We start from the raw sequence: 15,214 nt of genomic DNA, 5'->3' as shown, positions 1-15,214 counted from the left end.
AAACAAAACTCAGTTGCCACTGCATACCCTGCAGTCAAAAACACAAGGTGTTGGTAAGGGTGTGGAGAAACCGGGATCTCATGAATATCAAGAGGTGCAACTGTTTTGGAAAACAGTTTGGCAATTCCTCAAAAGGTAAAGCTTCATGACTGAACACTTCTAGGTGAGCTTTGAAAATGTCAGGTTCTAAGAGCCAGGTGTAGTGGCACCTGCCTATAATCCCAGCAGCTAGGGAGGCTGAGGCAGGATTGCAGGTTCAATGCCATCCTCAGCAATTTATTGAGGCTGTAAGCAACCTGGTGAGAGACCCTATCTCAAAAAAAAGGGCTAGGGATGTGGCTCAAAGTGAAAAACCAGTCACACATTATATGAGTCCGTTTACATGGAATGTTCAGATGTGGTGATCAGGTAAAATGGGAATGATTAATAATGAGTGCAGGGTTTCTTTTTGGGGTGATAAAAATATTCTAAAATTGATTTGATGGTGATTGCTCATGTCTTTGAATATATATGAAAATAGTTGTACACTTAAAGGAGATAGTTTTTTTGATAGATGGATTGGGCTGTGTTTTTTTTTTTTTTTAAGTTTGCTAGTATAGAGCCTTCTGTAATGTCTCTACTCACATGTCTAATCTATTCCCTGATTTAGATAACTCAAGGACTGGATGACATAGATCCAGTCCAGTCCAGAGTATCAGTGAGAAGCAACTTTCAGTTGAAAAAAAAAAACAAATAGCATGGCAGTCATCAATGTCTCACCTGCATTTGATTCTGATTACTTTATCCCAAAATTAGATTATAATTAAAATGTTTCATCTGAAAAAAATAAAGATTATATGTTTGTATTATAATATGGATCAACTTGAAAGAAAGATCCATGTGGATGTCTGCATTCTAGAATATAGCGGATTCTAGTTATTGACAGTAGTTAACATTTATACTGTTGTCTCTAATAACCTCTCCTCCAGGGTTTTAGACTCCTATGAGCTGCTGGTCAGAACACCTTTGTCAAATGACCAGCATGTAACCTTGTTTTATGTGTGTTTCTATCCAAAGACACCTTATTTAATACATATACTTTTGCACATAATTATACACAGTATTTCTTTACAACATAACATCTCAAATTCAGCATTTTGGTACAGTGTACTTTTCTGTACTGAAATTGTACTACTTTTTCATAGTCATACACATTTAGTACATATAGTACAGAAAACAGTCTGACACATTGTACAGTTCTCACAGTAAACCCAATACTGTGAACATATACTGTACAGTACAGTAATATAATAATGTCCTGAAAAAATTAAAGTTTTAAAAAACATCAAAAGCTTACTGTTAATGGAGCTGTAGGATGTGGAGGAGCAGTGGATGGTGTGTAAACCTCAACCTTGGCTTGCTCCATGAAAACCAAGGGAGAGTTGGGTGGAATTTATTCTGCAGAAGAGGAAAGGAGTGGCATTTCGACATCTGGCAGATCTACCTTAGGAGATGGGCTATTGCCACTTGTTGACGGGGTGGGCAGGTGTCCCTCCCCATTGGGCTTGAACAATTGCATCAGCTTTGTCTGATTGGCTCTCTGCCTCATTTCTTTAAGTATCTCAGTATATGGGGCAAATGCAGTGGAGGCAAGGTGCTTGAATTTGAGGCTGCGATCAAGCATAGGGTCACACTCCTCCAAGTCCATTAAAATTTTTTTCCAAGGCAGAATTCCATTCTGCTATTTTGGCTGCTGTGAGAGGGAGAATTCTTGGAGTCTTGGGCTGACTACTGTTGCCATCCTCATCCTCACTGAATCTGGTGCCTTGTTTAACCATATCATCCAGGTCTTCATTGGTGGGTTCTACTGTCTTCTCTGCCAAAAGTTCCTCCACATCTTCTTCCTTAATGTCCTCAAAGCCTTCTCCGCTTATTTGCTGTGCAATGTGCATTATGTTTCTGACACTGTTCTTTATGTTTTCTGTAATACCTTCAAAGCCTTCCAAATTTTCCACACAGGCCAAACATTTTTCCAACAGTTATTGGATAGAAGCTGGCTTGATGCTGTCCCAGGCTGTGCCAACATAATCAATAATGTTGCGTATAGTGACTGACTTCCAATAGTCCATCATGGTGGTTTCCTTATTTGGCCTTGAGAGTCTCCCAAGCCTTTGTGTAAAGCTCTCTAGTATAATGTGCTTTGAAAGCTTTTATTATACCCTGATTAAGGAGTTGGATGAAAGATGTGGTGTTTGGAGGCATAAAAAAAACTTATACGTTGGGGTGTGCGTTTTCAACTTCTTCACGGCAGTGGACTGGAGCATAATCCAAAATTAATAAAACCTTGAAAGCAAGGTTTCTGCCCTGGAGATAGTGTTCAACTTCTGGAATGAAGCAATTGTGGAACCAATCAGACATCATCCACGCTTTTTTATTCCACCTCCAATATTCTGGCATAGGGTTCACGTTTTCCGCTTTAAGTGCTTGTGGATTTTGGGCTCTGTACACCATTAAGGGTTTGCACTTAAAGTCACCCTTGGCATTGGGGCTCAATAGCAAGGTTGCATGGTCTTGGAATGACTTAAAGCTAGGGGCTCTCGAGGCCATTTGCGTTACATAGGTTCGTTTGCCAATATCCTTGTAAAACAAGTTGGTCTCATCGGCATTGAAAACCTGCTCTTCCACATAACCCTTCTCCTGTATAACACTTAGCAAGTATTTCTTAAATTCTTCCGCAGCTTCCAGGTTTGCAGAACTCGCCTCTCCTGCGAGGGTAACATTTTTCACCCCGTAGCGCCGTTTGAACCGGGCGAGCCAGCCGGCGCTGGTCGAGAAGGGCTTCACAGTTCTCTGACCCTGGGTAACGTGACGGTAGATTTCTTTGGCTTTCAGTCTCACAACAATGCTGCCATTATGCTTTTTTTTGTCGTTCGTCATCTCATGAATCCACAAATTAAGCCGCTTTTCCATGGCTTCATCACGCACTATAGAGGTCAATCTAGCGCTTTCTGGAGCGGCCTCACGTACAGACCAGCGAATTTCCTTCTCCTTTTTCTTGATACACCAGATGGTTGATTCATTAACCTTGAACTCACGGCCAACGGCACTGTAACTCATGCCTGAGCCGAGCTTGTCTAACACCCGTATTTTCTCCGTAAGGCACATCATAGCCTTCTTGCGCTTGGGAACACCCGACAGCGCTTCGGCACTATGCTTTGGGGCCATTTTAAACCGCAGAGACCAATAAGCACAAAAAATGCAGCAAAAAGTGGCACTGGATAGATCTGCGAAAACGACTCTTGTTTACAGCAGGGAGAATTGGACCAAGAAGTTGGAGCCTGTGCCTGGTTCAATCACAGCTGGAAACTTAAATCCCTGCAGACTCCAAATGTTCCTCCTGCGCATGCCCGGGAGTAACCCCAGAAAGCACGCATTATTGATTTGGGGCTTACGAGAAAAAAAAACCTTAACGAGTAAGTGAATTTGAAAATACAAATCCCAGATAATAAGCGTCAACCGTACTTTCTGTAGATACGTAATTTTCTTTAAGCACATTTATTCCATCTAGGAGGTGAGGCAGCACCAAAGACTACAAGTTCCAGCATACACCACGTCTGGGCGGGCCCGTAGCTCCGCAAAGTCCGGCGTGCCCGCCCAGAGGCATCGACCGGAAGTGTCGTGTTCCGACCACGTGGCACTGTCTGCGCATGTGCAGACGCTGCTGGGGCCGCCCAAGGTGCTGCTGCCGCCGTCGCCGCTGTAGCAGCAGCTCTATGATCACTCCCTAGAGCTTTTCCGGCGGAGGCTGCTGCTGCAGTCCTGTGGGTTGCCTGGCCCCAAGCGGCAGCGACATGGAGGAATTTGACTCCGAAGACTTCTCCACTTCGGAGGAGGACGAGGACTACGTGCCGTCGGGTGAGCGTTGCGACCTGAGACGAGAGACGGACTGCCCCGCCCCGCTCCTCACGTGAGGCACGCCTGGCCCCGCGGGCGTCGTCCGGTGCCCGCGGTGGCCCGGTGGCACGCGGTCTCGGTCATCCCGGTCCTCTTGACCCTTGTCCGTGGGCCAGGCTGGACCAAAGCTTGCGCGTGGGTGAGTTCGGTGCTGCCGCTCCGCATGGACCGACTTCGGCCGCCGCCCCCTCTCGTAGCCAGCGCGGGAAACGGCACGTGAACGCCGCCCTGGCGCTGGGGACGCGGTCGGTGCTCCCTGAACGACGCGCGGCTTCCGAAGTCCTCTGGACCGAGCTTGTTTTCAGCTTGAAGGATTTACTAGCTCCCTCCTTGTCCATCTGTAAACCTTCTACCTTCACAAGAGACGTAGTTAGAAAGTTAACTCGAGGATGCATTTTGCCACTTTGCAGGGCCTACTCGTTGCTGTCCTCTAAGAACTTTTTTTTTTCTTTTTCTGATGAGTGTCTCAAACCAAGTGGGGTCAAGATAAAGCTAACCGTCCAAACCTACCCGCACCCCATCCTGCACCTTCCCCAAGCTTATCCTTCTGGTTTCCATTTTAATTAAAAGTTGTGCGTGCACATTCTTAAACATAGACAAGCATTTTAAGAGGCTTTTTTTTTTTTTTTTTAAAGCTAGCAGTTCCCGTCATTCTCATCCCTGTTCAGTCCTAGTTGGGGAAAACTGCTTTGCACTTTTTCAATTTGGAATTTTCCATGGCTTCATCAAGCACTATAGAGGTCAATCTAGCGCCTTGGTTGTCTTTTGACATAACTCACCCATGGTGGGTCTTTTTTTAACACCCCCCTATCTTGTTCCACTGACCCTCAACCCCCAACACACACACACCCTCGTCTACCTTTAGACCCTCTGCACCTCAGCTTGCCGGTATTTCTATGTCAGGTTTTGATTAGACAAGTAATACTCATTGTTTACGTTTTTCCTATGACCAAGTGACACCTTGTTCACAGCTATACCATTTGGTGTACTGTGATTGTTTTCCATGCACAACTCTCTTCTAGAGTTGGTAATTACCTTTTTTTGTTAGTTTTGTTTTGCTTAGCTGTCTTTGTGTTTTTTACCGCTAATTTCACTCTGAACTTTCAGGATTGTCTAAATCATTTCCCAAAATATTAAAGATTCTTTAAAATAGGTTTTCACTTTTCCTCTTTAAGTCCATATTTGTGGGGACAAGTGCATGAAGTGCTGCATATACATGGCATAAGTTAAGGGCGTCTGAGTGGCAGGCCACTTACCCCATAGACACAGCCCTGGGCATGAGGCTGGGTTTTGCTGTCCCTGTGCTTGCTCCATAGCCCACTCCTCGATTGGTCGCTGCAAGGACAGTTAGTAGATATTGCATTGGTGGCCGCCTGTAATCTGCTTAGCTACTGCGTATTTTATATATATATATGTATGTATGTATATGTGTGTATATATATATATATATATATATATATATATATATATATATATATATATAGTAACTGCCCAATAAAATCAGACCAGCTTTCTGCTTGGTCTCCAGAAGTCTTGATTAGCGACTCCACAGCCACACTCTTATCTACCCTGTTCCATGGACCTCCTCGCTGGACGAGAGGGAGCCCATGCACATATTTGCCCCTGACTCTGGTTTGATTGCCCTCTCTGACTATGAAACCTAGGATGTCCATCATCGCCACTCTGGATATTCTCTTTATCTCTTTTCTGTATTCTCTAGTCTGTATAGTGTTGCCTGTTTTTTTTTGTTGTTTTTTTTTTATCTTAAGTTATCTTTCTTAATGTCCCACCAAAGTGAGACTAAATTCTCTAATAACTTCATGAGGAAGGATGCATGGCAGAAACATTTTTTTAAGATCTCAAATGTCTAAAAGTAACTATAGTGCTTGCTACTGTCAGGCTTGATTGATTCAAGGTTGGAAATAATTTTCCATCAGAATTTTAAAGGTGTTCCTTCATCTTCTAGATTTCAGTGTTGCTTTTAAGAAGTTTTTTTCTCTTTTCCCTTTTTAATTGGGGCTCAAACCCATGGCCTTCAGCATATTGTGCAAGCACTCTACCACTGAGTTACATCCAAAGTCGCTCCTTTTATTTCCTCTTTTGTGATGCTGGAGGGCAAGCCTGCTAGGCAGATATTCTACTGTTGAGCCATACTCAACAGTCTCTTAGCACCTTTTATTTTGAAACAGGGTCTTACTTTGTTGCCCAGACCTGCTTCAAGCTTGTGATCATCCTGCGACAGCCTTTTAAGTAGTTGGGTTTACCTCACATGCCATTGTGCTGGGCTTTTGTTCCCATTTTCTGATACATCATTATGACATAACCTCCGTATGAGTATGTTTTCAGTCACTGTACTGAACCTTTTAGGATCCCCTGGTGCTCCAGAAGATTTTTTTGATGATTTCTGCTCTCCATTTTCTCTGTTTTATTTTTGTGGAATCCTCATTTTTTTATGTTAAGCCATAGACCTGAACTTCTCTAATTTTTATCCTCTTCTTTTTTCCTATCCCATTGACCTTTTTTCTCACCTTCTCAGTGACCGGCTGCTTTGGGAGTTTTCCCTTCCCCCAAATTTTGTAGTAACCAGATTGCAATACATCAGTTATGGGAGCAGCTCTAGACTTGTTTTTGGCAGAATTTACTTATATCTGCTCACTGACCAGTATATACAGTTTTAGTCAGGCAGAAGCTCTGGTTCCTCTTTAAGTGGTAATGTCTCATACCAACTTTGCCAAAGTAACCCGTGTAATATTTGTTGAGGTTAATCCTGTGATTATGCATACCACTAGCATTACCCTGGCCTCCTGGGTGCTTCTGGTGCTTGCTTAGCTGGCCATGGTCCTGGCTCACTTTGCCCTATAGGTTACAGGTTCCTCAATCTGGATGGCATGTCAGCTGCCAAGACAAAAAAGGTTAATAACTTTTTCTTTGATTATTCTTTTTTAATAGCTTTATGTTCTTGTTTCATGAGTGTAGTATTTATCACTTAAAGGATATTAATAACACTGAAGTTATTTGTTTTAACTTATATACAGTAAAATTTACTCTTCAGTTCACTGTTCTGTGATTTTTGGCAAATGTGTAGAATTGTGTAATTGCTACCAAAATTCACAATTTCAGGTCCCTCAACCCCCCCTGAAAACTAAAAATCCCTGTGTTACTCTTAGGATAGTACTCCCTAAACCTCAACCCTAGCCTCTGGCAACTAACTCCTGTCCTATTTTTAGTCTGTATAAGTGTTGCCTTTTTCAGAAAGTATTATAAATGGAAGCATAACTGTTAATGGATGTGAGGTAAGCCCAAAGGCTCATGTGTGAGACAATGTAAGAAGGTTCAGAGGAGAAATGATTGGGTTATAGCCTTAACATAATCAGTGAATTAATCCCTGATGGGATTAACTGACTGGTAACTGGAAGCAGGTGGGGTGTGGCTGGAGGAAGTGGTTCACTGGGGGCATGAATTGGCATATATGTTTGTATCTGGCAAGTGGACTTTTCCTCTGCTTTCTGATCACCTTGTGAGCTGCTTCCCTCTGCCACACTCTTCCACAATGATGTTCTGCCTCACCTTGAGCCCCGAGTAATGGAGTTGGACTTCTGTGGACTAAGACCTCTGAAACCGTGAGCCCTCAAATAAACTTTTCCTACTTTAAAATTTTTCCATCAGATCCTTTAGTCACAGCAGTGAAAAAGTTGACTAAAACAATAACAGGGTATAGCTTTATGTGCATGATGTTTACTTAGTGTGAAGTGTTTTTAGATTTACCAATGCTGTTGTGCATATCAGTGTTGTAGCCCATGTATGAATATGCCACGGTTATCCATTCCTCTGTTGAGGGATACCAGGTTGTGCCCAGTGTGGATGTTTAACAAAAAAGCTGTGTGTTTAATACATACACACACACACACACACACACACACACACACACACACGGCCTTTCATTTCTCTTGGAGTAAATGCCTAGGAATGGGATTGCTGGGTTTTATGGTAGTTATATGTTTAGAAGAAATGCTGAACTTTTCCATGTCATTCTTGCAGTATATGAGAGTTCCAATTATTCTTCATCCTCTACGATACTTGGATTGTAAAGTTGTTTTTGTTTTAATTTTAGCTAATTTTCTCATTTAATTTACATTTCCCTAATGATGACTTTGACTGTTTTTTTGCGGGGGTCGGGGGGAAGGGGAGTATCGGGAATTGATTCCAGGGGTGCTTAACCACTGAGCCACATCCCCAGTCCTATTTTGTATTTTGTTTAGAGATAGGGTCTCACTGAGTTGCATCTCACTGAGTTGCCTAATGCCTCGCTTTTACTGAGGCTGGCTTTGAACTTGAAATCCTCCTGCCTCAGCCTCCTGAACTGCTGGGATTACAGGCGTGCACCACTGCCCAGGGCTGTTGACTGTCTTTTGATGTGCCTGCTTGCTATTCTTATCTCTTATTTGGTCATGTGCCTGTTCAAATCTTTTTTAAAATGGTGTTTTTTTACTCTTCAGTTTTGGAATTCTTTATGTATTCTGGATATAGTTCTTTGTTGGTTATGTGTTTTATAATATTATGTCTCAGTCTGTGGCCTGTCTTTTTATTTAACTAATAGTGTTGTTTGCACAGTTTTTTGTTTGTTTGTTTAACTTTTGATGAGGCCCAATCTGTCTCTCTCTCTCTCTCTTTTTTTTTTTTTTGGTGTACTGCAGATTTAACACAGGGTGCTTTACCACTGAGCCATATCCTAACCCCCCCCCCTTTTTTTTTTTCATTTTGAGACAGGGTCTCACTAAGTTACTTAGGGCCTTGCTAGGTTGCTGAGGCTGGCCTCAAGCTTGCAATTCTCTTGCCTCAGTCTCCTGAGTCACTGAATTACATGCATGTGCCACCACTCCTGGCCCAATTTGTCAAATTTATCTATGGATTGTGCTTTTGCTGTCATATCTCAGAACTTTACCTATCCCAAGATCACAAAAATGTTCTATGCTTTTTTTTCTGAAAGTTTCATATTTTACATTTTTTCATATTATCTGTCCTTTTCAGTCAATTTTTGCATAAGGTATGATTTGTCGGTTGGGGTTGGTTTTGTATATGGATGTATCTGATTATTCTAGCACCATTTGCTGAAAAGACTGTCCCTCCTCCATTGAATTGCTTTTATACCTTTGTTAAATATGATTTGGCCATGTTTTTATAGATTTATTTCTGGACCTGTATTCTGTTCTTTTGGGTAGGGGGTACCAGGGATTTAATTTAGGGGCACTCAACCACTGAGCTACATTCTCAGCCCTATTTTGTATTATTATTATTATTATTTTTAAGAGACAGTGTCTCACTGAATCGCTTACTGCCTCGCTTTTGCTGAGGCTGACTTTGAGTTCACAATCCTCCTGCCTCAGCCTCTGAGCTGCTGAGATTATAGGCATGTGCCACAGAGCTCAGCATCTGTATTCTGTTTTGATTACTCTAGTTTTAAGTGTTATAATCAGGTGGAGAGAGTATTCCAGCTTTGTTCTTTTTCAGAGTTGTACTGCTTTCCATATAAATTTCAGAATGACCTTGTAAGTCTCTCCAAAAGTACCCTGTTTGGATTTTGTTTGAAATTGCATTTTATCTGTAGACCTCTGGGGAAATTGACAGTTGTAACAATGTTTTCTACCAAACTATGAATATTGTATTTTTAGTATTTATTTTTTAGTTGTTGTTGGACACAATACCTTTATTTCACTTATTTATTTTTATGTGGTGCTGAGGATCAAACCCAGGGTCTCACACATGCAAGGCGAATACCCTACTGCTGAGCCACAACCCCAGCCCCAGTAATCATTATTTTTTGTAATATTTTTATTTTGTTTGTTTAATTTTTAATGTGGTGGTGAGGATCGAACTCTGCCCCACGCATATGAGGCAGGCACTCTGCCACTGAGCCACAATCCCAGCCCTCTTTATTTATTTAGCTCTTTTAAGCTTTGCTTTTCAGTTGTTCATTGCTACAACATGGAAATACAATACATTTGGTTTTGTATTGTGAACTCAAAGCCAGCAAACTTTGTATTCCATGGTTTTGCTAGACTTATTTGATCAATTCTAGAGGTTTTTGTAGGTTCCATGGGATTTTTCATATAGTCATGTCAAATCTGAAAAGCAACAGATTTCTCTCTTTCTTTCTTTCCAGTACTTTTGTATTTCCCTTGCCTGCCTTATTGTACTTGATACTTCCAGTATAATGTTGAATAGGAATGATAAGAGGGGACACCAGATGCAGTGTTTTACAGCATCTTTTAGATTTGTCCGATTGTTCCTCATGATGGTGCTTTGGGTTGTTTCTTTGTTCTTCAGATTTTCTGTAAATGGGAAGTTAGATCTAAATGCTTAATGAGTTTCAGTGGAATACTTTTGGCTAGACTACATTGTAGATGACTTCTGTGGTTCATATTGCATGACATCAGAAGATAATACCCATAGTTTTGACTTCTGCATAAGGATGATGACAGTCTGATCCTGCTGTTGTAAATTTTTTCCTTTGGAACCAGAGAGTATTCTGTGTGGCAATATATGTAATGGTGAGCTAGTCACGGTGATGCATGCTTATAACCCCAGCGACTTGGGAGGTTGAGGCAGGAGGATTGCAAGTTCTAGGCCAGCCTCAGCAATTTAGCGAGGCCCTAAGCAACTCAGCAAGATCCTGTCTCACAATAACAAAAAAGCCTGGGATGTGGCTAAGTGGTTAACCCCCCACCCACTGCCCCAGGTTCAGTCCTTAGTACCAAAGTGTGTGGGGGGGTTGGTTACACTTAAAATTGCCTTTTTTTTTTTTTTTTTAAGATAACCCTTGCATAAATTACTACTATATTAGAGTTTGGGATATTTTCCTTATCCTATGATTCTTCTACATTTATTAGTTGATTTTGTTCTTTAAAGTGTAGCCTTCTCTCATAAACCAGAACAGGATAAATATTTGACTCTTTTTCCTTAATTACAATTTTCAAAGTAGGAATTTTATTTTATTTTATTTTTGGTACCAGGGATTCAGCGCAGGGGTGTACAACCACATCCCTAGCCCATTTTCTATTTTTAAATTTTGAGACAGGTCTTGCAAAGTCGTTAGGGCCTTGCTAAGTTGCTGAGGTTGGTCTCTAACTTGCAGTCCTACTACCTCAGCCTCCCAAATTGCTGGGATTACCGACATGAGTGACCAAGCTGGGCTGTTAGAACAGTTATTTATTTGTTTGTTTATTTTGGTATCAGGAATTGAACCCACGGGCACTTACCCACTAAACCACATCCCCAGCCTATTTTTTATATTTTATTTTGAGACTCTCACTGAGTTGCTTTGGACCTCACTAAATTGCTGAGGCTGGCTTTGAACTTGTGATTCTCCTGCCTCAGGCTCTTGAGCCAATGGGATTACAGGTATGCACCACCATGCCCAGCTGTTAGCAAATTTTTTTTAAAAAATTATTTTTTAATATTTATTCTAAAAATAAATGATGTGATTGAAATGAAAAAAATCTGCTGGATGTGGTGTCACATGCCTCCAACCCCAGCAACTGGGGAGGCTGAGGTAAGAGGACCACTAGTTCAAGGCCAGCCTGAGCAACTTATCAAGAACCTCTCTCAAATAAAATGAAAAGGTCTGGGAGATTGCTAAGTGGTGGAGCACCTTGGATTTGATCCCCAGTATGAAGGAAGTGGGGAAGGGGAAGGAAGACTATGCAACTCCTAGAAGAAAATAGGTTCAACACTTCAGCATATAAGCACAGGGAACAACTTTCTCAGTAGGACCTCTAAAACTCAGTAAATAATGCCAAGAGTTAATAAATGGAATGATATCAAATAAAAAACTTCTGCACAGCAAACAAAACAACTAGGAATGTAAAGAGAGAACCTACAGAATGGGAGAAAAATCTTTGCTACCTAGTCTTCTGACAGGATCCATATCAAGAACATACAAAGAATGTGGGCTGGGTTGTGGCTCAGTGGTAGAGCACTTGCCTCACATGTGTGAGGCACTGGGTTTGATTCTCAGCACTGCATAAAAATAAATGAATAAAATAAAGGCCCATCAGCAACTTAAAAAATATTTTAAAAATAATGTATAAAGAATGCAAAAAACACCCTTTACACCAAAAAGTCAAATAACCCAATTAATAAATAGGCAAATGAATTAAACATACTTTCAAAAGAAGTACAAATGGTCAATAAACATGAAAAAATGTTCAACATAATTAGCCATTAGGGTAATGCAAATCAAAACTACACTGAGGGCTGGGACTGTAACTCAGTGGTAGAGCACTTGCCTCACACATGTAAGGTACTGGGCTGGATCCTCTGCACCACATTAAAAAGTTAATTAGTAATTAATTTTTACAAAAAGATTTTTAAAAAGAAAAAAAGAAACTACACTGAGATTTCATCTCACACCAGCCAGAATGGTAGTCAGCGAGAATACAAATAATATGGGCTGGGGCTGGGGCTGTAGCTCAGCAGCATAGCGCTTGTCTAGCATGCGTGAGGCACTGGGTTCGATCCCTGGCACCACATATAAATAAAATAAACGCATTCTGTCCATCTACCACTACAAATATTAAAAAGAAAGTATACAAATAATAAGAAGTGCTGACACCACACCCAGCAGATTTTTTTCCTTTCAATGATATCAATAATTTTTTTAGAATAAATATTAAAAAATAAATTTAAAAAGAATTTAAATTGTGGTAATACCTGGGCATGGTGGTGCACACCTGCAATCCCATTGGCTTAAGAGCCTGAGGCAGGAGAATCACAAGTTCAAAGCCAGCCTCAGCAATTTAGTGAGATCTGAAGCAACTTAGTGAGACTCTGTTTCAAAAGTGTAAAAGGAACAATTTTATATTGCTGGTGGGACTATAAATTTGTACAACCATTATGGAAATCAGTATGAAGGTTCCTCAAAAGAGTAGGATGGAAACACCATATGACCCAGCTATATCACTCCTCTATATTTATCTTGAAGAATTAAAGTCATCATACTACAGTGATACATCATACCCATGTTTATAGCAATACAATTCAACAGTTGTGGTATGGAACCAGCCTAGGTGTTCATGAATGGATAAAGAGAATGTACTATATACACAGTGGAGTTTTTATTGAGCCATAAAGAAAAATGAAATTATGGCATTTTCTAGAAAATGGATGAAACCATAGAGACCATCTTGTTAAGTGAGATGAATCAAATTCAGAAGGTTAAGCATCGTATATTTTCTCTCATGTGGAATCTAGAGAGGGAAAAGGAAAAGAAAAGTGGGAGTGGAGCTCGTGAAAATCAAAGGAGATGAGTAGAGGAAAGGAACCCAGAGGTGGGAGAAGTACTGTGGAGTGATGTTGGCCTAATTACATTATCATGTTGTATATTGTGTGCATATACAAACATGTAGCAATAATCCCATCAGTATGTACAACTACAGTGTGCCAATAAAAAATGTGAGGAAAATAAATAAAAAATAAAATGCAGTTTAAACTTTAGAAATGCACATGTCTGCCAGAGTGACATACATTCTGTGCTGCTTCAGTGGACAGAACTAGATAGAAAGTATATGTCACAAAAAAGGATTAGTGTTTATGTAGGTATTTTAGTAGTATATCCTAAAGCCTGTGCATTCTTTTTAATGGATGTATAATATTTTATGTCTGTCTTTCTACTGAGGATTGAACCCAGGAGCTCCCACCACTGAACTGCTTCCCCAGTCCTTTTTATTTTTTATTTTTTAAAATATTTATTTATTTATTTTTAGTTTTCAGCAGACACAACATCTTTTTTTGTATGTGGTGCTGAGGATTGAACCCGGGCCTCATGCATGCCAGGCGAGCACTCTACCGCTTGAGCCACATCCCCAGCCCCTTACTTTTTATTTTAAGACTGGGTTTTGCCAAATTGCTGAGGCTGCTCTAGAACTTGTGATCCTCCTGACTCAGCCTCCTGGGTTGCTGGGATTTCAGGCATGAGCCACCATGCCTGGCTAATATTTTCATTATAGATGTACCACATTCTATTCAATCAGTCACCTTTAAAAAAAAAAAAATTATAGCTTGGAACGGTGGCACACACCTGTAATCCTAGCAGCTTGGGAGACTGAGACAGGAGGGTCACAAGTTCAAAGCCAGCCTCAGCAAAAGTGAGGTGCTAAGCAACTCAGTGAGACCCTGTCTCTAAATATAATACAAAATAGGGCTGGGAATGTGGCTCAGTGGTCGCTCGCCCCTTAGTTCAATACCCGGTACCTCTCCCCCAAAATTATAGATTGCCACCAAAATTTTTATTTTAAGATTAACTGTACTAAGTTATAATATCTTTTTTTAGGAGGGTACTGGGGATTGAACCCCTGGGGCGCTTTACAACTGAATCACATCCCCAGTCCTTTTTATTTTTTATTTTGAGACAGGGTCTTGCCAAGTTGCTTATGGCCTAAACTAAACTGCTGAGGTTGGTCTCAAACTTGAGATCCTCCTGCTTCCTGAGTCACTGGGATTACAAGTGTGCACCACTGTGGTTGGGCTATTTTATTTTATTTCATTTCATTTTAATTTTCTTTTTTGAGATGGGGTTCTCACTGTGCTGCTCAGGCTGATCTTGAACTCATGGACTGGAACAGTCCTCCCATCTCAGCCTCTTGATTGCTAGGACTCTAGGCACAACACTGCACCCAGCCCCTCTAATCCTTTGTTATTACAGACTGCAATGGAGTGGATAATCTGTTACATAATCTGGGATAGAATTCCGTGAGATTGCTGAATTGAAAGGTAAATACATTTATCTAATTTTATTGGATATCGCCAAATTCTCTTTCATGAGGTATTTGTTAGAATTTGGCAATATCTGACAAAATTGCGGAATCATGAGTGTACTGGTTACTTCATAGTTTTGTTTGTGCAAACAGTATTTGCACAACAATAATATCCTTTTATAATATTTTGTACTGTTCTTTTTCTTTCCTTCTCTTTCCCATTCCCTCTCTCCTGTCCTGGCAGTTAAACCCAGGGCCTTGCACATGATAGGCAGATATTCTACTACTGAGCTGCATCCTGTCCTTTTCTTTTCTTTTTTTTTGTACTGGCAATTGTACCCAGGGGTGCTTAACCACTGAGACACATCCCCAGCCCTTTTTAAAAATTTATTTATTTATTTTAATTGTAGTTGGATACAATATCTTTAATTAATTAATTTGTTTTTATGTAGTGCTGAGGATCGAACCCAGGGCCTTGTGCAGGCTAGATGAGCACTCTACCACTGAGCCACAACCCCAGCCCTCCTCAG

The 15,214-nt window shown here is 40.8% G+C and overlaps 1 protein-coding gene across 1 annotated transcript in view; it reads left to right on the top strand.

Moving 5' to 3' along the window:
* The first annotated feature begins 3,691 nt into the window (after positions 1 to 3,691).
* Cfdp1 (craniofacial development protein 1) overlaps positions 3,692 to 15,214 on the top strand; it is a 115,492-nt gene continuing 103,969 nt past the window's right edge. Inside the window, exon 1 of the mRNA XM_076838419.2 lies at positions 3,692 to 3,894. Within this exon, the coding sequence (XP_076694534.2) occupies positions 3,831 to 3,894 (64 nt within the window). The 5' untranslated portion in view covers positions 3,692 to 3,830. The remainder of the gene's footprint in view (positions 3,895 to 15,214) is intronic.

Source organism: Callospermophilus lateralis, chromosome 18 (assembly GCF_048772815.1).
Source record: "Callospermophilus lateralis isolate mCalLat2 chromosome 18, mCalLat2.hap1, whole genome shotgun sequence".
NCBI classification, from domain to species: Eukaryota; Metazoa; Chordata; class Mammalia; order Rodentia; family Sciuridae; genus Callospermophilus; species Callospermophilus lateralis.
This window is presented reverse-complemented; position numbering and strand designations above follow the sequence as displayed.